The sequence below is a fragment of the Boleophthalmus pectinirostris genome, unplaced genomic scaffold, assembly GCF_026225935.1.
Source record: "Boleophthalmus pectinirostris isolate CB_2022bp ecotype Guang Dong unplaced genomic scaffold, ASM2622593v1 HiC_scaffold_246, whole genome shotgun sequence".
Taxonomy (NCBI): Eukaryota; Metazoa; Chordata; class Actinopteri; order Gobiiformes; family Gobiidae; genus Boleophthalmus; species Boleophthalmus pectinirostris.
In genome coordinates, this window is record NW_026571230.1 from 1 (window position 1) to 25,000 (window position 25,000).

The 25,000-nt window shown below is 38.2% G+C and overlaps 2 protein-coding genes across 2 annotated transcripts; one reads left to right on the forward strand and one right to left on the reverse strand.

The window, feature by feature from the left end:
- Positions 1–189: 189 nt before the first annotated feature.
- LOC110172638 (TBC1 domain family member 24-like) lies at positions 190–5,689 on the reverse strand. Its single transcript, XM_020938544.2, is given in 12 exon segments — positions 190–597; positions 682–982; positions 1,063–1,161; positions 1,265–1,328; positions 1,574–1,606; positions 1,608–1,727; positions 1,817–2,056; positions 2,326–2,742; positions 2,939–3,058; positions 3,711–3,975; positions 4,046–4,254; positions 4,556–5,689. Coding segments are annotated over 12 exon segments (2,238 nt in total). The 5' UTR covers positions 4,750–5,689; the 3' UTR covers positions 190–421.
- Positions 5,690–5,715: 26 nt separating this feature from the next.
- Positions 5,716–24,731, forward strand: stx8 (syntaxin 8). Its single transcript, XM_055159712.1, has 7 exons — positions 5,716–5,873; positions 6,172–6,271; positions 6,357–6,451; positions 6,606–6,716; positions 9,160–9,284; positions 9,943–10,035; positions 24,299–24,731. Exons 1-7 carry the CDS (start codon positions 5,857–5,859, stop codon positions 24,460–24,462), a joined length of 705 nt encoding a protein of 234 aa, XP_055015687.1. The 5' UTR covers positions 5,716–5,856; the 3' UTR covers positions 24,463–24,731.
- The last annotated feature ends 269 nt before the right edge of the window (positions 24,732–25,000 follow it).

Consider the following 25,000-nt stretch of genomic DNA (forward strand, 5'->3'; position numbering starts at 1 on the left):
AATAGGTTTCTAAATTAACAATACACAATTGAAATGTAATTTGGGAATTCGGGAACTGAACATTTTTCGCTGGATTAGGTAGGTATCTTTTCAAGTGGATCACCCACTGTAAACCTTTATTACTTTTCTATTCATTTATTTTTTATATTCATAAAAGGATAGTTGTTGTTCTGCAACAAAGAACAGAAAACATTCACAACAAGCACAAATAGCCAAATATTAGCTGTATAAATAAGTTGCACTAAATAACTATTACATCAAATAATCAATATGTTATTTATCATACCTCAATGTGTCAAGGCACAATATATAATTCAAAATAAATATCTAATATTACACACAGAAATTAAAAAACAAAAGAAACAAACAAACAAAAACAACTAAAGTTGTTAAGAGGTGCAATAATTAAGGATGAGCTTGTTTAAACAGTTTGGGAGAGCTGAGAACATGTGAAGGAGTTTTGAATGCCCCACACCTCCAGTGACTGGATCTTAAACTGTCCCTTGCACAGTGGTGTGCTCTTGAATGTTTCACAAGCTTCAGAGTATCCTTCCTGCAGGTTCTGCTGTATACAGAGGGCATGTCCCCCATCACCTCCTGTAAACCCAAAACATCTTATTTAGTACTAAATATACATTATTATGCTTTACAGACAGTACAACAAAATGTCCATCTGCATACCAATCATCAGCTGGCTCTCACTTCCAGCGATGAACATGGAGGCCTCTTGTCCTTTGGCTCTCTTTGGCTCTTTGGCAAACAGAGGCTTGTCTGAGGGAGCAGTGAAGGGGACAGTGAGGTAGCTGGGGTCCTGAGGAGTTCCCACGGGACAGGTTAGTTTAGCACCGTTTATGGTGCTGGCACTGCTGCTGAGGGACAGCTGCAAAGAGTCACAGGGGCATGACCCATTCTGCTGCCCAGAAACAAATCTGGTCATTATATTAACCACTGCCTGCTGGTAGCGCTCCATGCTGGGACGCAGCTAAAAAGACAATTACATGATAAATATTAAGATGTTTTATGTTATTATAATAAAACAATCATGCTGAAGAAGCATCTAACCGTGAAGACAAAACATTCCCCTGTTCCGAAATATGTTAGGCTCTCTGAGTCATGTTTTCGCCTTTCTATTATATCTGAGGATAGAAAAGCACCAAACACCTGAAAAAAATGTTTTTAAACACACGGATTAGTTAGTGGCATAGAACATATTTGATAGAACATGGTATCAAATTGTCAACTTTAATATCAGCTCTGCTGTTACCTCTTCATCCACTGTTTTGATAAGGAGAACTGTTGGCTCATGACCTTCCACATGCGAATAGAATCTGTTGAAAAGCAGTTAAATTGCAAGTTTTAAAATAAATATATATTTTGCCAATGAAATTTACACATTTATGTGGACATTCTAACCCTTTGTGCTTACACAAAGTTTAATCCAAAACAAACTTGTTTATACTATAAACCTGCCCCTTTCACTTACGTAAGTGAACTTTTTCAACTCTTTGAGCCAAGCAAGGGCCTCTAAAATCAACTAGCACCCATTAACCGGGCTTATGTATGTGTCACTTACGATGCCAGACTCCTGTTGTGCTCTATGGTGCTAGAGTCTGATGGGGCTGAACAGAGCAAAGCGCTCAGGTATCCACGCCCAGACCACTCGCATCTCTGTCCCTGTCACAACACTCGACCTGAAGTTTGTGAAGTCCACACTCTCCACAGATTGCCTGAGGGGATTAAAAACATGTTAATGAACACTTTAACATTATAATGTACACTTTGTATGCTGTGTTGTTTTTATTGCGTTATAGCATGCCTTTTCTGATGGCAGCTGACCCCTTTCTGCATGAGTGAGTCCTTGTTAGCATTAAACAGAAGGTTGAGCTCTCGGCGTGTGGCCATTGGGATCTGGAAAGCTTTCTCCAGAAGAGTCTCAGCAGAGCAGTGGCGAGCTACATTCTGTACAAACCTCTTCATGTCAGTCCTGAAGTCCTCCACATCTGCCACTCGGGATGAGACAGAAACTTTGTAGAGACCGAGGAGAGCCAAAGCAACCCTATAGAAAAAAGCAAAAGCAAAAGCAATCAATATATGCATTTATTTTTTACTTTTGAGAAAAGCAAAGTAAAAAGTAACCGAGTATTCTACCACAGTAAAAGAAAAAAAAATTATAATAAAATAAAATAATAATAAATAAACAAATCCTTAAATCCTTGTTTTGAGGACAAAACACTCATGTTTTGAGTGTAACCTCTACTGATCAAGTATTTTAAGTGTACGCAAATAAGAAACAAAGACTTTAAGTAGGAGACACGTGTAACAAACCTGTACAGGACTTTGTATCCCTCCAACAGGTAAACATCTAAAACTCTGATGGCGTAGATGAACGGGAGGTCGGCGAAGATCCACATGATCCAGTCAGAGTAAAACTCAAAGAGGTTTTGATGTGAACTAGCAATTAATTTACGGATGCCCCGGCAGCATTTGTTAGCAAGATCTCCAAAGGTCATACAGGAGGCTCTGTATGTTAGGAACGTCTGGTCTATGTAGCGCTTGTTGGGGTCAGTGTAACAGATGAGGCGGGCCACGCTGTAGAAACACTCAGCTTCATCCATGCTAAAGTGAAGAATGAGGGAGACTAAAGCTGGAAGGATGGGGCAGTAGTTCATGTCCGGGAAATACTTGCCAAGACAAATGAGAATCTTCTTGACAGAATTCAGGCCAGCTTTGTTAAGGCAGTATCTATAGAGAAGAGAATATAGGTTTGCAGGTTATCTACTTCATATAATCCTGCACTAAATCCAAGTAGAACAACCAAAATGCTGCACTATTTATTTATCAAAATGTGCATGCAAATGATGCTAAATGATTAATGATGAACAATTTCACTGGTTATAAATAAAACATATAGAAATTATAATACTTATGAATAGGATACCTGGGTATTTCTGCAGCCTCCATATACTCAGGAGCAGGGTGGGAGCTCAGTTTCTGTTCTCCAAACAGTTTCTTGCTCAGTTCATAGTAGACGTCTCTCTCTGGGTGTGCCGTTTTTATACTACAACACAATGAAAACAAATCATAGTCTTAAATTTAAGATTTAATTCCTGAAGATTACATGACCAACTGTTTTCTCAAGCACTCTTAATTTTATTTTAAATATGTGATGTGTATGTAGCATAATAACACATAAAATAAGCATGTCTTAATGCAAAATGTCAATTATAATTAAGTTAAGGCTGTCTTTAGTATTTGACTCATACTTCAATGCCACTGGTGCACCTCAACAGGAGCAGTGCTGTGCTGTGCCCAGAGACCCATCTCCAGATCTTAGTCTATTGTGCATGTTTTGGGTTGATCAGGAAAACTACACTGCCTGGAGAAACAAGCAAACTCCTCCCAGAAAGTCAAGCATGCATGAAAAGCTGGGATATTTCAAGCATGTACATATAAAATAATTCTAAAATATTGTAACTGGACAAACAGGGCACTGAGACTGCAGTGCGCACAGACTTTTCAAAATCCTGAGATTCAGATTTTTGTACCTGTTTTTTTTATACCTGTTTTGCGTGTGTTAAAGAAAGGGTTAGGCTTTGGATTGATTTGGTATTCCTGATTTAGTCTGGGTTTAGTCCTTACATTTAGTGCTTTGAAAAAGATGGAAAAAGATTATACTGTACATTCAGCCATTGGCTATTACATATACTAACCTGGAGTTGATGCTGTGTATGATGTGGTAGTACGCTTTGGCCCGTAGTGTGTGTGGCATTGCCCAGTAGCCCTCTCGGCCCATGGCCTTCAGCTGTGAGTGGTCACTCTGTAAGATTATCTGGTATCTCTTTGCTGCTTCAGGGTCAATTTTTTCCCAGTCCACAAACTGTCCATACTTCATCCCTGAGCTGGAGCAGATCTCCCAGTTGTCAGCCTCAGATATTGTCATCATACTCTCTGCCTTGAAGCTACTAGTTTTACCGCCTACACAAAAAGACAACAGTAGCTGTTAATGCCTTGCTTAAGTAACACTTTGAGATTCATAAATACTTACTTGAGCTATCTTTTGCTGACTTGCTCTGTTTAGGCCTGAGCTTCTTGGGTTGGATTTGTGCACAACTCTCATTGCCTTCCTTTTTGTCTTTTTTATTATTTATTACAAACTGCAATGAACTTGCTCTCTGTCTCAGAGGACTGGATCGATCAAAATTCCCAACATCAATATTGGAAAACACCTCTGAGGTCTCATAGCTGTAAAATGATCTGTAAATCAGGGAAATATTTTATTAAGTATTGATTACATTAAGCACTTAATGTAACCTGTTGTCAATAAACTCTATTTACTTTTGACTTACTTGATTTATTAGGCATATAAGGTATTTATTAAATTTTCAAATTCAAAAATTCATTATGGCAATACTTATACTATAGTCAGACAATATTACACTCTTTGCATATATTCCTTATTCCCACATAAATCAAAATAATTTGAAACTATAAGGCTGTTGCAACATAATACATTTGTGGTTACAAAATAAAGCAAAAAGTAAACAATTCACATTACCTTGATCTTGGTCTGGCGTTAGTTTCTTCTCTCTGTGACTGTAGACCACAGTTCTTACTGTCCTCTGTGTTGTAGTACGAGCGAGACCTCTGTCTTCCTCTATTGTGCAGATCTTCATCAGCAGAAGCTCTCATAGTGACTGAACTCATATTTCCATAGTTTGAGATGACGGGAGCTCTTGGGACATGAATCATAGTCCTGCTCCACACACAAGTAGTCAAGTCTCTAAGGCTGTCCGTTACTTACAGCACGTCCTCGTGCCTTCACTTTATAGACACACGCCTATGGGGATGGTCATGTGAGAGTTTGTTGATGTGGTGTGGTGTTGTTAGACAATCAAAAGTTCCACCGTTCTTACAGCTCTGGAACGACATTCTCAGAAGTGATTAATCATTGTCTAGTGACATACCATCTTTGTTAACATTGTGAGCACAGTATCAAAAGTGTCTAAATATTATCGAGGAATTCCATGGAAATGTAACTGTAAGGTCATATCTCTAAAACGCTGTTTTTTATGTTGCAAAGGCATAAATAGAGGCTACAGAACTGGAAAAAGGACTTGCCCTTCAAATAACCCTGTTCTGTGTTTTGACTTTTTAGGGTATATAGTGAATTATCTGCAAAAATGTAGAATCAAAGCCAATGTTTAGAACAAAAAATCTTGATCCAAAATAGTGTCCACTTCTTTGAAATGTCCCTGTCTGAGGTATCAAAATGCCAACCGGAGTCTATTCCGAGAAAACCTTATTATTTTACAAAACAGGCGTATGTTTTTAGCAATCACAGACATTGTTTTGCTATAAAACATAAAACCTTACATGTACCTACCTCATATGAGGGCTCCACATGCAACAGTGCAGCACAACAGTGCCTGACAGTCTTTAGGAAAGACATTTACTATTATGGGCATGCACTAGATCACCCATGGCAATTTCCATGAAGGTTACACACATGCAGACTACTAGAGATAAATCAGTGACCAGCAGGTTACTTAGTCAACAATTAACCTTTAAAAGCACAGGCAGGATCTTCTTCGACCTACCGGTAGCGCTATAAGCTAATAGCCATTATGCTAATATTTCTTTAACTTATGTAATTCAAACTAATTGATGTTTGGGTCATTTGAATGGTGATTTGATGAATATTGTGATTTTGGATGCTGATCGAAATGCGATTTCCGTACTTATCCCTTGTGGGCCTCCGTAGTGACGTACCACCCAAACAAGAAGCTGACTGCTGTTGATTAGCGAGATCTGTGCGACAGAAAGAAGGATTTTATCTTTATATGATCAGATTTTAAAATGTCCCAGGATCCCTGGTAAGCATCGCGTTGAGGAATTTTAGCAAGAAACCCTGAAATAAACCTTTTAGCTATAGCTACATTTTAAGAAATGTTTGGAATTGCTAGCAAACACGGGCTAACCAACCCAATGTAATGGTTTAATATCAGAGTCTGACAAGTTTAATGTTAATCAAAAGGAATAGAAGTGTTTTGCACCGGTCATTTGTGATAACTTCATGTAGTGAAGAGTGACAGCAGTTAAGATCTGGCAGTGTTGAAATTAAATGATCTTTAGTAAGCTGCTGTAAGCCTTTGCGTTTATTTGTTCATTCAGGTTACAGAATCATGACGCTACTTGCCGCCTGGCCCAAGAAATAGCAGAAAACATCCATGAACGAAATAGACAGCAGAGAACTGGGGGTAACCCTGCAAAAGTAAGCCATTAGTTCAACATCCCATAAAGCGTGTGTTTTTTGACTGTCCATAACTTCCGTTTGTGTTATTTATTTGTATTTGTAGATCAACATGACTCTTCGAGCATCGCTACAGAAGCTAAAGCAGAATATTTCTCAGCTGAGAGAAGGATTGTTGCGGACTTCCTCGTCGCGTCGGATGTATCCTTTTGTGGCAAATGGTCATGAGACATATTTTACTTTGGCTTTTACTTTATCTGCTGCACTAACAGTATCATATCAAAAGAGGGCGCCAGAAGTTTTTGCTTGTTAATTTCACTGTGAAAGATGATAGGCTTTAACACTAGTCCATCAGAACTCAGGCAGAGGCAGACAGAAGACAAAATCTTATTGATGACCTTCTAAGCAGAGAGAAACAACTCAATTCAACATTTAAAGGAGAAGTCTCAGGAGCAGAAACCAGCAGGTAAGTGAAGCTCACGGAGTTGTCCAAAAGTGTTTTAAATTATATTGAAACTTTGCAGTGACATCATGCTGGGGGGTGTTTTTCGTGTATGTGTATGGCACAAGGTTTACAAGTTACCATGGTGCCACAGTGCGCACATTAGCAAACACAACCACAAAGTTAAGATTATGTGAAAACTTAAGAAAAAATACAAAATTAATATAAACAACATATTTTCAGGAGCCTGTGATCAATTGAGCGTTCATGGTGTTCATTTAGGTGGTGAGAATGACTAAATGAAGAACTTGTATAACGCTAGCTAGGTTGTGACTGCAATTTTTTGACTTTTTATTAGTACAAATCAGCTCACCTATTGTAGCTCCAGCGAAATTGGCTTTTTCTAGTCTCCTTTGTGTAACAGAGATTCAGTTAGCATCACACCCCCAGAGAGTGATGATGACATCTGCTGCAAAGTATCAATACTACTACTACTACTACTTATGTACCACATATACATAAACAGTAATATCACAGATAAGGAATAAATTGGTTCAGTTTCAGTAAAGAATGTATTTAATTGTAGTTAGTGTCAGAAGAAGTAACACAATCTCATCACTGAATGCCACAGGTAATTATCAGCAAGTTAAAATTCCTGGTTGTTATTGTCCAATTAAAATAATGATTTCGTACTCACTTGACCCATGAGGTAGAAAAGTTTTCATCTTCACTTTGATGGTGCGTCACCGGTCACTAACTGTGTGTACCTCTACTGTGACCTGTGCTGTTTGACCCGCCCTGCTCTGTGATACGTGAACAAGTGTCTCAGTCGGACATTTGGACAGGATGTTGGTCTTTGTGGCTAATTCCTTTTCATTAGAGCTATCTTCGCTTCGCACTGTTGATCAAACATGGGGCCGCTTTTGTGCACATGTATACATTGGTGCAATTATACATTGAAAGAATGAACTGTAGTTGTGTCACAACTTATATCCTCTTCTTTATTTGATGTTATGACAATGTAACATATACACAAAACTGCAGTCCACATACACTAATCATGTGTTCAACAGCTAATGTATTCAGACAGACATAGGAAACAGTGAAAAGTTTCTTAGTAGTTGGAGGCATAATTAAATCTGCCAGAGGTTTTGGTTTACATCCCAGTTAATTTAAAAGGAAATTATGGTAAATGCAGCTAGAGTATTGGTGTGGCTATAAAGTCATTGGTTAGAAAGAATCTACCAACATATGGCAAATCATTTGGATCTCTGGGAAAGACCCGTTCTCTCTGTGGTATAGTGGGTTGGCTTTGCTTATGCGTCATTAAACTTGCATGCTTATTTACCAATACCTTTGGTCAAATACAGAAAATTGGACCACGTGACATGTGATCAGGAACATCTTGAGACTGTGTTTTTGCTGTAGTTCATATGTTATTACTTTGTTCATTCTGTTTTTACTATTTATAACATTTTCTTGGTTGGTGTGGATAATAGTCATAATTAGTTAAATACTGCCTGTCCACTCAGCGTAGACAGGGATGCTCAGGCCCCAGAGGTGGTGGCCTAGTGCTTTGTGGCTGCCAAAAGATGTGCCTGAGTGGTTTTGGCGGTCTCCTCTGACTGGTTAATTGGATCTTCACACACTGAACTCCAGGGTGGAGGAAGTGGAGAGCTGGCATGCACTCTCATGGTAATCAAACATGTCAGAGGGATTAGAGCTTGTCTCACCTATTCCTCTGATGGTATCAAGTCGAGGATAGCAGCATTGTCAGAGCTCCCACACAGCCTCAGTGACCAGAGGAAAAGCTTGTGACCCTAACAACATAGTCATCATTTAATCAGTCACTAAGCATAGACTTTTATTACACATACAGCACAACACGGTAGGCTTAGTACTTCAACCTCCAAAGTCAACTCAGTACCTCTGAAGAAATCTCACACTGATGTTTTGAACAGCGGGTTTTTTTGTTTATAAGATGTTTTCAGTCTTAGTAAGTTGTATGAGAGTCACAGAAACACCTCAAGTAACAACTGTACAATCCCCACACCGCAGAACCACATTTGGACAGTCAGCTTTTTCATATCAATATTCTTAACAATAGAATTCACTACCCCCTGAACTAAAGTGCATAACAGAGCCTGTTCACCTTAAGGCTCATGTCCTGATTAAAAACAAACCAAAGTTGTACCCACCTGTGAATGTGTATTTGAATATGGAAATGTCTGAAATGTGAAATGCATTGTTGCACTGTTGTAAGAATGTGTTTAAAGATTGTGCTTTTAAATTGTTTTGAACTGTTTGCTGTAGGAAAAAGTCCAACCAGGTACAGGAGTTGAAAATTTGCACTAGCTACACACTCTATATGTGTCGCTTATGTGACTATGTATGCCTGTATTGTCCCTGTCAAATAAATAAAGAAAGAAAGAAATATGTTGTTGTATAACTGTATATGACTTTTTAGATCCTCTCTCATGACGGGGGGAATGAGTGGAGCTGCAGCCAATCCCTGGTTGATCAATGAAACAGAAGAGACGAGAGGTCTGTCTTTTGGGGAGATCAAACAGCAGCAGCAGCGGATCATAGACGGTACTGTATTTATTTGAAATATGTCTTATTTTTTGTTTTGATATATGTCCTCCTTACATAACATTTCTTTGAAATAATCTGTTCAAACCACTGTAGACAAACCCTCTGACAGGGCTGAGGAAGTCACATGGCAGTTCACCTGTATCCTTGTGGCACTTCATTGCTGTGTCCACAACATGTATCTGGTTATTTTCAGTTCAGGATCAGAGAATACTTTTAAGAAGGCAAACCACATGGAGGTTTTTAGTGTCCTCTGGGATTTCTAGTGGAGTTGGGTAATGGCGAGTGCCTAAAGCTGCGGTCTGAAGGAGGAATTCCTGTGGTAGTGAGTGTGTCAAATTTGGAGACCTTGATTTTCCTTCAGAGAGCCTATGTCCTAATACCAAAAAGAACTACTACACTGTGGGCAGAATAGGACTACATTATTCCATCAGACTGTGGATGCCTCATTTCACTGTACCAGTACAATGTAATGGCTCTACAGTTGGAATGCTTGTATTGTTTTTCTTATAACTTGCCAAGCTTGAGAAACCCACTGCCCAAATATGTGCATAATTTGTGGATCTTATGCTGTACTTAAACTGTGATTTTACTCAAAGCTTGCAACATCTTCTCAAAGTTTGCATTTTATCTTGATTGTTTTCATTTCTCTTTCCAGCCCAAGATGCTGGCTTGGATGCCCTGGCAGCGGTCATTAGCCGACAGAAGACAATGGGTCAGGAGATTGGCAACGAGCTGGATGAGCAGAACGGTAATGTCCAGTGCACAGATGTGTGTCCAAAGAATACCAGACACATGACATACCACAGTGTCAAAGTAATCAGGCGTACAGAGCGCAGCAATGGAAGGACTTGCCTCATGTAATTTGTTGGACTGTGATACTCCCTCAGACCACAGACACTGCTACGCTCTATAACTAACACAAATGCACATGTAACCACCAGAGCGTGTGCAGTTTTTGCCGTATGAAGAAATAGAAAAATACAATGCCAGTGCAGGATTCATTTTTAACTATGATTGACCCATTTTGGTTATTTTCAATCTGTACCATTACATTTGCTTAGGTTGGGGTATTCTATAAATAGTTAAATGATGGTGTTTAGTCACTTCAGTGCTTTATTTTAAGAATTCAAATGTATAGAGTGTAGAAATAGCACTACATTTTAGCTGTGAGGCAAAAAGGACCTAAGAGTTACTTATGTACCTGAGCAAGAGCAATCTGTAAGGCAAAGCATTTTATATTATTTGGTGGGTGTATGTAGGTGATCTAGGACAGACCAGGCCCCAGACAAAGACAAATATGTTTTAAAACTAAGGAACATAACACTCTACAGATGCTAATTTCCAAAAGTAACAGCATTATTAAAGATTTATGTCTGTTTTGCTCCTACATACTACATTTAATACTAGTAGTTGGGTCTCTTCGGATACATTTGCTTCCATTTTGGATTCATATCCTATGTTGTTTCACCCTGTATCACATTACCTGCAGTTATTAGCAATGCCCCTTGAATGTGTTGAAACATACAAATATTGATTGTGGCAAGTGAGCTCCCATCCGTCAGCAGAGGAGTTTAAATCAAAGTGAGTAGTAGTGAGCGTACGGAGTCATGTTTTAAGCCTGTTGCTATGACGGTTTTATTTGTGTGAATTCATTTGAGCAGGTTAGAATGACTGTTTCCATGCCTTCAGTACATATTTTTAGGTTTGCGACACCTAAAAGCACCAGAAGTTTCATTTAGCTTCAGTTTCTATCTCCTTGTTGCTACAGCATTGGGTCTATGCTATAAAGCTCTCTCTTTAACGAGCATAAATTAAGTTGGTCACATAGTTTTATTTTCCAACTTGTTAGAGAGAGATTTGTAGGTGTTTGGATTATATTATATGAAGAGTAGACATAGAATTAGCAGTATTTATTTCAGTAATAAGTACTAATTTGAATATGTCTGCTGTAAGATTACTGCTGCAACTCTTGTTATCATGAATACCACTATTACTCATATTTGTACTAGTGTTATTTCTAGCATTACTGTTAACATCTTGATGATATTAGTATAACTGTTACTCATTGCAACTGCTGCCTCTACCATTCTGCTAGTATGGCTACTGACTAAATGATTTGGCTTAGCGTAACTTTTGTTTGCCTTAAAGTTATAATGGAAGTGAAACGTTTTCTGAATGGACTGCATTTCATTCATAACAGAAGAAGAGATGTGGAAGCCTGTCAGTTAAAACTGATGCTGGGAGCGTAACCCCTGCATCCGACTGTCTTTTGCCCCTGATCACTGTACTGTAGCCGTGTTTTCCTATAAATAGATTAAGCTCTTTGTAGTGGGACTCATGACCCAAGTGCAGTGAAGGTTGCAGTCTTTTCCTTTTTTGGCAAAACAATTCCGGTTGAGGTCACTGGAGGAAGATGACCCTTTTCTAAGATTTAGACATGAACCCAAAGCCCTAGTGCAGCCCCCTCCTGAGGACTAAGTGGATCAAAACAACAGTTAAGGACTATAGGCATTCAAGTATCTACTGTTTTCTCTACAGTTAATAATTTTTGATTTGCATTCAAAAGACAAAATTATCAAATCAAATTATAATTGTCATGTTTGCTACTATAATATTAGATTAAAGGTCCAGTATTACGCAAAATTGACTCTTGGGAGCTTTAAGTCATGTTAGGACATTGTTACCTCATCAAAAACATATCTGGAGGTGTGTTTTGTTTCATTCACACGTTTGAATAATTCTTTATTATTAATCTGTACATCTCCAAAGATCACCTTCTGATGTCAGGTATTGGTAGTTTTGAAGTTAACAGCAACCCTTTACCTTTAGTGCAGTAGAGATTTGCAATGCCAGGGCTGAAGTGATCCAAATTATTCTAGTATATGGATCTTAAAAAAACTGTGTATTACCACTTGACATCACAAGTTAGAACAGTGTTTTCTGTGTGAGAAAAGAACTCCGCTTAAATATGCACTGTTTGTGTGTTAAAAGTGTGTGAATGAAACAAAAAACATCTCCAGGACCAGAAATGTTTTTGATGAGGAAACAACATTATAACATAGATCAGAAAATAGCATAATATTGCGCCTTTAAGCAATAACGTTGCTCTACAAATGGTATATTTTCCTTCCTCAAATTAGGCCTACCTAATGACCTTAGTTGCACACATACCAAATGAAATGGCCTGCATCAGCATAACCACCTTCCCACAGTGAAAAATTAACATTGATTAAACTTTATTAGTTTAGCTACTCCTCCCTTTATAGCCCCAAAAGTGTATATATATATATATATATATATATATATATATATATATATATATATATATATATATATATACATACACACACACACACACACACACACACACACACACACACACACACACACACACACACACACACACACATATACTTATCTACTTAACTTTTTTTTTTTTTTTTTTTTTTTTGAAAATTATGAGTGACAGGGTTTACAGGTTTCATTAATGTTCATATTAAGTTTCTTTGATCTGTGGACCTCAGATGTCCATGTCATAGTGTATGACAGGGGTTCTCAAACTTTGACAGGCCAAGAACCCCACATAATTAGTCAATGACATTACAGTAAAAATCAGTTCAAAAAGTTCAGTTGGATGAAGATTAATTTCTCATAGTCTTTAACTTATTAGTGTTATTAGTTAGCAAACTTTGTATGTTTGGATTGTATCATAAGGAATTGTATTAAGTAATTTTTAATATCTTCACACTTTTTAGGGACCCCCAACACATGGCCCAGAGACCAACAGGGGACCTCGCGATGAGAACCACTGGTGTATGTGATATGATTTTTTGGCATATCACCCACCCATAGTCGTTTATGCATTATATGTCCATTTTTTTCTGGTCCAGTAGGGTTAAAAGTGGTAGAAAGGGCTGATGACATTTTTTAACAAGCCAGTAGTAGCTGCATGAAGGACAAAAGATGTGAAGAGAAGGCACCACTATCAATCACTATCCCTGTGTTGTTTTTTCTTTATCCATTCTTTCCTGCATCCATCTCTGTCGTGGGCTTGTGAAGGGCAGAGCAGAGCAGAGGACAGACCCAACAAAGAGAATGAGAGAGCCAAGTGACAGGGAGGACCACCAAATGAGGAACAATCCCATTCAGGCATGGCTGAAGACATATGCCTAATTCATTTACAACAGTGTCTGAATTCTTGGTCATACATGTTTTAGTTCTATACAATGTCCTGCATGAGTGTGCATATTTGCTTTGATATTTTCCTTTTGTCTAATACTGACCTCATAATTTAACAATTCAATATACAAAACTCCACAAGATGTCTGAAGAACAACAAACCCAGCTACAAGTGGATGCTAACATTAGTTTCAATTATAGAACTGTATATTTATGGAAATTGGGCCATTGTCTAAAAGAATGTGAGAAATTGAACATGCTGTAGTGTATTATATAGCCCTGAGGTGCGGTCAGTTGTCTTCAGAACCGGATCACATCCAGATGTCCAGTAACATGCATTTGCAAGAGGTCCTTTCTATTTCAATATAAACAGTAGATTATCAAACAGTTGGGCATTACACTTTCACACAAACTGTTGAATGTGTGTTTGGCTCGAACTTCATCGTGGAACCAAAGGGTGGAACAAGAGTTGGAAATATAGAGGGCCTAATCCTATTATTTTCAACTTTTGAGTAATTAATTTTTTGTCTTGTGACAAGCTACAGACCCATGGTACTATTAAATTCTATTTCTAGTAGAATTATGTTGTATTGGTTGTTTTAAAATTGTCTTTGAGGTTATTGCAGGAAAAAAAACTTGTTCAATTTGAGTCTTAAAAGTAATAAAAGTCATTAATGTCAGTATTGGTTTTACAGCGATAATTTATGACTTCAGAATAGTGGCATATCAATTATTGCTTAGTCCTCTTATTCAGCATTACCTCACTGGATAACCTGTTGTTTTCATAGCCAAGTCATTGCTCTGCTTTTCTTGGGCGACATGCCCGCTGTGGTATGTGCACAATTTAACTGCAAACCGGTGTTGATACTGAGCTGTGATTTTTCCCTGAAGAGCTCTTTGGAGCGGTCTGTCCAAGCACATGAGCTGTAGATGTTGGTGGTATTAGTGGCTGGGGCTCTTTACTTTCAGCTGCCAGCTCCCTCTGGCTCTGGGCTCAAGATTCCCTGCCATTTAACAGCACCTCAGCCTGACTTGGGCCAGCAGGTTCCTTTTTAGATGAAACCAGTGAGAACAAATCTCCCCCTGTGTTTACTTAATTGCTAACCACACCGGTGTGGTGGTTGTGTTCAAAAGGCCGACATCTCAGCACTGCCTCGTGGACTTGCTGGCCCCAAGGCCAGTGTGGGTCATCCCACATAATGAGTGGAAGGACTTGCTTTACTAAGTCTGAGCGGAGCAGCACATGGTTCCTATTTAAGCACAGGGAAGATTGTACCTTGATGTGTCGGGGTTTTGGGACGTGTTTATGTCCACATACTGTATATACATTAGCTCTGGAGGAGGCCACACTTGGCGTGTGTCTCTGTGGCGTAAGTGCTTTGTCTGAGATCATTGTGTTTGTGGAGTGCACACCACATGTCCCCCACATGTGGGCAGGCTGTGACTGGCACACAGGCTTCAACTGTAGGAAAAGCTTTACATGGCACTGTTGACACTTACACAGCAGTGTGTTTGGTGGTTTGTGATACTTTATATTTAACATTTATTCTTACAATAATTAGCAGTAATGTAATTTATTTAACACACACACATTTGTAACTTTATGGCATAGTTGACCTTGTTTTCAAGTGGACCATTACAGATAGTGTATGTGCTGTGGTGGGGTCTTGAGGTTCCACACATGATCTGTAGACATAACACTAATATTGTTTTTACACTTGAAAGGCTGTGATAGCCATCCGCTCTAAAGATGTATATGTGTGTTGATATCTAATCTGCCTGCTTTGATCTAGGAAATGTATCTGTGATGATGTGTCACCTTGAACAAAACCTATTTCATCCTGTGTCAAAAATCTGATAAAGCCATTACTGTAAGGGTATAGACACAACATCTCAAAGTTACAGTCTTTTCTACTCAAACATAACCTAACAAAACTGTACAATATACACTGAGTACATGCAGAATCTTCTATGTTGCGTGTGTGGAGAGTGTTTTTGTTATGAGAAAAACAGCAATACGTTGCATTGTATGTTTGTGCCTAAACTACAGAATTTTGTTCACAACTCTTTTAAGGTAAATATTTACTATAAATATTTGTTTTGATTAAATACTCATCTTCTTCTGATCCCATCTCTGTGGCTTTTTTTGGTGATATTGTCATATTGTGATTCATTATTTCTCTGTTTTAAGCAGATGTCAGCTTTAATGCAGACACTTTTTCTCACTCACTCCTCTTACTGGTTAACCTGTAAGGCTCTGAGTGAGTAACAGCTGGATTTAGCCAATCACTGTAAAGTGGGAACTTTCAGAATAAAAGATGCAAAGAGTACATGATGATAAAAATCTAAATCGTGATCTGACTCCCAGAGAATCGTGAGATTGTTTTTTTTTTGGTTTTTTTGCCATATCGCCCACCCCTAATCTTAACATGATAATGACATCAGATTTAGGACAAAAGTGTTTCCTTGTTTTTATAGAGCCTTTTCAGCCAGTGTGTGTAAATGTGCGTGAGCTTTTGTCTCTAAGCATGTGAGGTGTTCTAAGGCAAACAGAGCCTGGCATCAACTTCAAAGTGCAGAACTCCTCCATCAGTCTGTCAGAGGCACCCTGCACAGTGCCGGGAATCACCACCTTCCACAGGGGGCGCAATTTATGAGCATCACCTCACTTACACTCTGCTTGTTCATTGTCTAATGCACTCACTATGTTTTATTTGGTGCTGCAGGTTGGACTGTATGGAAATGTTTCCTTTGGTTTATGCCCACAGTTAGTTGTTTATGAGTGTATGTGTCTCAGGCTCTTGCAGACAGAGCAGCTGTTGCACAGAGTTTTTCCTCAATACTTTGTGTGAGTAAGAACAGGTAGGGTCACAAACTGTGTCAATGTGACCTATGATTATCTGACCAGCTCACAAGTTTGAAACATACAGTAGAATAGATTATAATTGAAGAAACTAGAAAGATGTCTGTGGCATTTAATTGATAAGAGTACAAATGACAACAACAAAGGATCACACAGGTGAGGTCTTGCCTGGTACAAAGTAGACTTTTTTTTTATAATGCATTATAATCAGTTATGCTGTTTTGTTTCTTTAAAACTGCTTAATTGTCCCTTAAGTGCTCTGATGGTAGGCATTTACCTGGTATAGAAGTATATTCATGTAGTCATTAGGGATAAATGTGCCACTGTCTCTTATTATTCTGGAGTGTTTCTTTAATGTACGTCCAAACAGGCATTTGCCTTCACATTTCTGGCTCTCCTGCCTGTTACTGCTGATGAGGTGTGATGAGGGTGATGAAGTGTCACCAAGCTGGTGTGGAGGTGCTGCGCCAGAGACAGGGTGGTCCGCTCACACCAACACTACTGCTGCTGCGAGTGCTAATGCTAATGCTAATGCTGCTGGCACCCTCATCCTCATCACGACTCATTGTTCAGGGGCACCTGGCCGTGCACTGAGTCGCTGCGGAAAGACTTTTGGCCTCTATTTAAAAAGCCAGACGGCAAATAAGTTCAAATGTAATGCTCTAATATTGGAGGTAATGTTATTGAACCACATAATAGTTTCAGGTACTTTTTAATTTAGCCTCAGCAATCTAATACATATTTGTTATTTTATATCAGTGCCTCTTAAAGGTCTTATATTACACAAAACTGAGCTTTAAGTCATGTTAGATTGTTGTTACCTCATCAAAAACACACCTGGAGTTGTGTTTTGTTTCATTCACACGTTTGAGTAATCCTTTATTATTATTTTGTCTTAGTTTGTCTTCATCTTCAAAACTCAAAATGCTCTGTTCCACCTTTTGATAAGTAGTTTTATAGTTGACAGCTACCTTTTACCTTTTGTTCAGTAGAGATTGTCTGAAATCATTCAAATAATTCTAGTGAAGGTGTGTGTAGCACTTCATGTATTTCCACATGACATGGCAAGGTAGAACAGAATGTTTTCTGTTTGAGAGAAGAAATCATCCTAAATATGCAGGATTTGTGTGTTAAACATACGTGAATGAAACAAAACATAACTCCAGGTATGTTTGTGATGAGGAAACAACATTATAACAGATCAGAAAACAGGGGCTCTTTAAGCTATTACAATTGTTTTACATACTTTTTTTCTACTGAGTACTTGAGGATAGATTACATTCTCTAAAATACCATCTTTGCTCCGTGTTCATATAGCTCTCCACAGATGTCTATTATGATCTGTGGCTATGATATTGATAGTTTCCATGTGTTTAGAAGCGTACTTATAAATGCGTTTACAGTCTTCTTGAGGCACACGTTTCTTCGAGGGGTTTGTTTTCATTTGATGACACACTTTGTTTTCTGTTTATATGCAATGGGCGAATCATTTCCTGCTCTGACACATGCACATCAAAATAGTTGGCAATGGTTTATGCAGTATTAATGTTATGATCAACTCCAAGTGATGTGTGTTCTAGATCTTACTTTTTGTTAGTGCTTCAGATTAAAGGTTTTATATTATGTAAATGTGACTCTTGTGAGCTTTAAGCCATGTTATAATGTTGTTACCTCCTCAAAAACATACCCGGAGTTGTGTTTTGTTTTGTTCACACATGTTTGAAAAATCCTTTCTTATTTGTCTACATCTTCATGCTCAGTTTCACTTTGTGATGTCATGTAGTGGTAATTTTCCAGTTAACATCAACCTTTTACATTTTGTTTAGTAAAAAATGTCAATTCCAGGGCTGAAATTATTTAAATGATTCTAGCAAAGGTGTGTGGAGTTTAAAAACACAATGGAGCACTTTTTGTATTACTGCATGACAACATGAGGTGGAACCGAGTGTTTTCCTTATGACAGAAGAACACAGCTCCAGGTATGTTTTTTGAGGAGGAAACACTTTAACAGATCAGAAAACAGTGTAATATGGGCCCTTTAAGATGTGTCTGGTGTCCATCACACGAGGTGATGGATCTTGGTAGACTGGGGGAGGTGAGAATGTCACTGGACACACAGACTGCTTCACTTTGGGGAATGCTGCACAAATGTTTGAGATTAGAGCCTGAAATCAGCTCGACAGGTAAAACGTGAGTGTCTTTTGATTTCCTAAAGCACTTTGTTATGTGTCGACTTCAACTGAAAACATCAACGTCAAGACACTGACAAAAACACATATTTACAATTTAGACATGCCCTTCCCTAAGGTCTTAAAAGTGATGAACAGATGCTATAATTCGTCCATCTTGGTTAAAAGTTTGAGATTAGAGAATTTAAAATGTTTTTTTTTTTTTTTTTTAATGGTTGATGCTGATATTGATTGTTTAGAACTCAGACAAACCGATGCCGATTTTTGTGCAGTGTTCTTTTCAAATTAAGTGTTCAAATGCTTCCTTACACACATTTTTAGACAGTTGGTCAGCCCAAACAAAATAGATTTTTTTCAAGAAATACAATGCTGACATATTCTCAATTTATGTCCAATGTTGTCACTAAATGTTTGTAATAAAATATTTGCAACTTTGTTGAATTTGACACACAAATGTAAAAGATTGTGAACCAGATGCTTAATATACTTTTCCAGTAAACCCCTTTGGCATTACTCACGGCGCTAACTGGTGTCATAATATGCTAAGACACAGGGCCAGTGTAAACTTTGTGTTGCCATTGGTATATGAACAAACAATGCTCTCTTCAATAAGTGTAAATTGTTTTAGTGGGGCTATTACTCGCTGTCAGGGAACACCCCATGATGCTATCCACCCCCTTCTGTGCTGACCCAGGAGGCCTGTCAGTTTGACTAGAGGCCCCCGGGAGTCACAGGGGCCAGTGTCCGACAGTGAGACTAATCTGACATGTGCTGCAGTACTACACTAGGCCAGAGATATGAGTGGAGCCTTTTGTGTGTGACAGTGCTTGCGAGTAAGCTATCCAGACATGATGTTTGTGGATTGCATGGCTTTATACAACTTTTTTATTAAAATTTTTTTCTTGTGGCTGATATGTTTAAAACTAGCTAAAACACTTCTTATAAAGTAGTTAAAGGTGCATTGTGTAACTTTTCTGGTGAAGGGTTCGTCAAATGCTTTTCTCCATGGAAATGTTATTGCTTTGGCATTAAAACTTGCTCACAGTCAGTTATAAAACACCTGTAATTTAGAACATGTAAGGTGTGGCTGTTTAATGTCATATTGTGGAACATTCCTGCCAGAGCAATGACATATCTATAGAAATAAGTAAGTGACAGACCCCCAAACACAAATTTACATTGTGCACCTTTGAAATAGTTTTAAATTTATCGAATTATACACTTAAACCGACTCCAGAGGTTTCGTCATTTTGATTTGCTTAGATTTCAAAATGATGCCATGGTATTGTTATGATGAAGCGGTTCTGTATATTTCCACTTCTAGCATGTCAGATCTGATAAACACTTACTACAGTGTATTTTACTTCTCAGACTTATCGAATATGGACAGACATTTTTCACACTTGGTTTATAAATGTCAAAAAAATTGGGGTTAGAAGGAGACAGGCCTTAATCTGCCCTGCTCAGACCCTCGCAGTGGGTTTGTTTGCAATAAGCAGTGAAAAGGAGAGGTGCGTTTAAAGAAAGTTGTCCAAGTCTGCGCAACTTCTTGTAAATACTATAATTGCCCTGAGTTGTATCATCACACTGAGAGCTTGAGTGTGTGCCAAGAGAAGTTCTAGTTACATCCAGAAGTGTGCATGTTTTGGTTGGCAGTACAGCTCTAACCCCCCTCCATACACTCAGTCCAACCAGGGCCAATTGGTAACAGTTGTGGTCAGGTCCCTCCACATTACAACAATAAAAATGTTCCCCCATCATCCTCTGGAGAAATAATCATACAACAGAATTAGCCCCTCTGGGTAACATTGTATTTACATTGACACAACAAAAACAAACTTTTCTTCTATATGGCCACAAGAAAACTGAACTGTGCTAGTGGGTCAGAGCTTGTGATATCTGTTCATATGCCTGAATCGGAGGGGTTTAGAGAATGAAAAACCTCTGTCCTAACTTGAAATGATCCAATTACAGCTGCTAATTTGCAGCACGTGTCTGAAATGCCCAAGACATCTCCTCTTCAAAATTCTTGTGTTCATTCAGAACAAAATATATAACTTCTTTTACCTGAGATAAGTAATAGTTTGGTGATTTGATAGCTGATTCTGTAAAAGTCTGCACTGTTTCTTAGTCCTTTTAAGTTGTTTTTTTTCCCTTTTTTATGAGTACGCCATGCCATGTCTGTTTTTGACACAAACTTTGCATCTCTCTGATAATCGACCTGTCAGTCACGCCCTCTGGAATCAGGGAGACAGGACAGCTCCAGATCCACTCGTCTTTGTAAAGTTTTGTTGTGTGGTTCTGGCTGGTCAGGGTTGAGAGAGGACTGGTGTAAGACATACAAAACAAAATACTATGGAGTTACTTAGATAATTTTTAACTTTGCAAGTGGCAAATTCAAAATCTGATTATTGTTGACTTTCTGGTCTCATCAAGTGTGCGGTCAACTGGATTTTAGTCCAGAGATTCCCTCCAATTGCACCACTCCCCATTCATCCAACAGTATAAAGCAGGCCTGGAAAGACGTATCTACAAAACATTGCGTCACTTTTTTCTATAAGGGTTTCCATTTTGGATATCCTAGAACTAGATTACTATCTGCTGGAATGAAAGTGGAGTCGAAGAACAGTTGACATTCAGCTCAACCTTCACCGTTGCCAGTGGTGAGTAATGGCTGAAAGAATAAGATCACACTTGTACTTTGTCATTGGCCAAAAATCAATATCCTTCATGCTAATTCTGATTGACGTGAGCCTTGAAATCCAACTAGAAGCTGATCTGATTTGATCTAGTGTAGTATGCTCCTATACAATGTCCTTATTCTGTGCCAGAATTAACAGTTGGCAAAGCATCCACACTAGTTTTTATTACAAGGGAGGTTCTGATCTCCTCAAAATATGTGGGTTGCTGGCCTTTAACCAATTAAACAAATGATTAAAGGCTTTACTTTCTATAATTCTGTCATCAATCAAATATTTTATTTATTCAACATGTAACAGGCCGAGAGCTAGTATGATAAAAAGAGAATAAAATCAGTTGAAGTCTGCCCATCTAGTTTTTATTGCTTCGCCTAGTGGGGGCTTTCCTTGGTTTCCCTTCACTTTAAGTTGACATGTACCGAGTGTCTCATTTCAAATCACAAAACTCGCACCTAAGACAGGATTCTTGGCCCAAATGCACCAATACATGTATTTTCTATACAGACTGATTGAGACATTTTGCTACACAAATACTGCAAGACGTGTTATGCTCTATCGAAGTTTCATTGTATTTTGTACAGTTACAATAAATCTAATCTAGACATTTAGCCATTCCCAGAGCAACGTCAGTGTGTCAGTGAGCTCAACACTTATAGTAGGAAATTGGGAATTATGTTGTGATGGTGCTGTGTAATAATTTAATCTCTCTTAAATGACAGCCATCTTTAGTAAAAATTCAATTGTATGTGTGTGTGTGTGTGTGTGTGTGCAGCTGCAGGTGGAGGTCACATCTTTGCCTTGTGTGTGGTTGGAAGTCATCAGTGAATTCAGATGTTATTACAAGGCCAGAGCCCAGTCATAGGACTTGGCACGGTGCGCTCCACAACATCCTCTCGTCTGGTGTGAGCAGTGCACCGCAGTACGACGGGCTCAGCTGTCTGCCAGTGCAGGAAGTGCTGTCTCTCTCTGTAAATTGCTGCCTGATGCTGCGATGATGATGTGGGGAATCTCCGGGGATGCTGCAAACACGAAGCTCTCACGTCTTCCTTCCAAAAGTCCTGTTTTTAGTTCTCTGTGTGGGTTAGCCAGTAGTGAGCTGTCATGTCAAGCACTCTGATGATCTTATTTGACAAATCACTGCTTTATTTGACTGCTTTTTATCCTGAAAGCCGCATATAACTTCCCCAGATGAGTTGCCTTTTTATAGTCGTGTCTTTAGTAGAGATTGACCAATATGGGTTTTTTCATGGCCGATGCCGAAACCAACTGTTTGGAGACCAGAGTCACTGATGTCTGCTAAACTCTACCGATATTTTTTAGACCGATATGTTGAAGCAATTTTAAAAACATATATATATTTTTTTTATTTTAATATTTGACAAAACAAAAACATAAATAGACCCCCCCCCCCAAAAAGTCGAATTATGTACTTTTAAATTACTACACACTCACCCACAGCCTTTTTTTTTTTTTTTTTTTTACAACAAACCTAAAAAGGACCAGTGCAGTCACATTCTGTGCACTTATCTCTTCTTCTTATCCTCTTTAAGTGTTTAAAATAAAGCTTTGTGTGTCTTCTTTAGGCAACAGATCAACCACAACAAAATATTGCTCTGTGCTGGAGATTTAAAGGTGCAACTTTTCTGGTAGATGTTATTGCTTTGTCTAGAATGTTTCGTGGGAGAGATTAAAGCCATGTATCTCAAAGGAGACAACTATAGGCTACATTAAAAGTCATTAGAGGTATTTCTATTGCTCAAAACTCTCCATAGATATGAGTAAATTATAGATGGATATGTTTAATGTCATACAATGGAACATTCCAGACAAAGCATCTCCATGGAGACAAGCAGGTGAGGGACCCTCCACCAAAAACGTTGCTCATGCACCTTTAAGGCCGATAGCTGATACACTAATTAGTCAAAATATCGTCCTGTTATATCGACAAACTGATATATTGGTCTATCTCTAGTTTTGAGTGACTGCGGTGATCTGGACATGAGTAAAAACTTCCCAAGTTTGTGTTTTATCTTAAGCGTATTGAAAATCCAGTTCCTTCCTCTATTGTCGTTAGCTCTGTTCTTTGTTAATGGAGTCAGTGAAGGACCTCGACTGGGGCTGTCATCACAACAGGAGAAGAGATAATAAGCAGGCCTCAGTACTTCATCTACAGACATAGGTTTAAATTAAATGCACTCTCTGTGTTGAGACGTACTGTGTCATAAATCCTTTGATCTACCACAGGAGCAATGAGGCACTTTGTTCAGAGTATTCACTAAAATGTGTACATAAGACCGGAGATGTGAAGGAAAAGCAGTGCCTTCTATCAAACAAGACTTGGTTATGTTATGTATATATGTGTAACAATCAAACCGGATTCACACATTTCACACTGTGTTATTATTATAAAAAATGACAGGAAGACTTATGGTGCACATCAAACTGAACATTGCGGGATCCAGTTCAAATATGAGCAAGTAAATAAAGCAATAAAAATATACAAATCGATGTGACTAATTAAGGGGCCCATATTACGCTATTTCTGATCTATTATAATGTTGTTTCCTCATCAAAACCATACCAGAGTTGTTTTGTTTTTCACACATGTTTTACACACAAATCCTGCATATGGAGGTTTTCCTCACAAATTGAGGAAGGTTCCACCTTGTGATGTCATGTGGTAACTTCATATACCTTTACTAGAATCTTCTGGATAATTTCAGCCTAGGAATTTCCAATCTCTACCGAACAAAAGGTAAAATGTAGCTTTTAACTTGAAAACTACTGCTTCATGACTACATAAGGTAGAACAGATACTTTTGAGGTATGGAGGTGTAGACAGACTAATAATAAAAGATTACTTAAACATGTGTGTATGAAACAAAACACAATTTCGGGTATGGTTTGGATGAGGTAACAATATTACAACATGGCTTAATGCTCACAAGAGTCAATTTTGGTAAAAATATAGATCCTTTAAAGAAAAAAACTCTTTTAAATCATTCTTTATTAGCTCTTCTGCACTGTGGGTGACATATAAAATTACAAAATGGCTCATGTTATGTTTTTCTCTCCTCACAGAGATTATCGATGACGTTGCTCATCTTGTGGACAAAACTGACGACCGGATCCGTAACGAGACACGACGGGTCAAACTGCTCGAAACCAAGTCTGCCTCATGTGGTAAGACACACACTGTACAAAGCAGCAAATTAAAAACACCAGGATGTTGTAGAGCGAATTAATATGAACATTTTAAGACCAAAATGATGAATTTGACAGCAGCAGATCCAGAGAGAGGAGTGACAATTTTTCAATGTAAAATCAGTAGGAGCCAGAGTTAATGGAGCTGGGAGCGCCCCTGTGTTCACTTCCTATTTGGAACGTGGTGGCTAGCGAATTAGCTATGTCCATTTATTCTATAAACAGTCTGTGGGTAAAACACTGGATTCTCACACACAGTTTTGAATCACAACAACAAAATAACGTCCTCACTGTGCAGATCCAAACTATTATCTATGTTATTGAATTAAAAAAAAAAAAGTCTTTATATTATGCACAAATAAAATGTGTACACAATTTTTATTAGTTTTTATTATTATTTTTTTTTATTAGAAATAGGCTTGTCACAATAAATACTATATATTAACTGATAAATGATAGATGGAACAGTAATTTATAGAGGTCTATATTTATTGTGTGTACTTTTTCTTTGCAGTAGTGGAGAACTTTTTGTGATTTTCAGTACTATGATAAGATTTTAGATGCAGAGGGTCAAATAAT

Bases quoted from the DNA above. Each gene is read 5' to 3' on its own strand.
- stx8 (XM_055159712.1), top strand. The intron at 6,272-6,356 runs GTAAGCCATTAG...TTGTATTTGTAG, and splicing joins CTGGGGGTAACCCTGCAAAA to ATCAACATGACTCTTCGAGC. The intron at 6,717-9,159 runs GTAAGTGAAGCT...ATGACTTTTTAG, and splicing joins TCAGGAGCAGAAACCAGCAG to ATCCTCTCTCATGACGGGGG.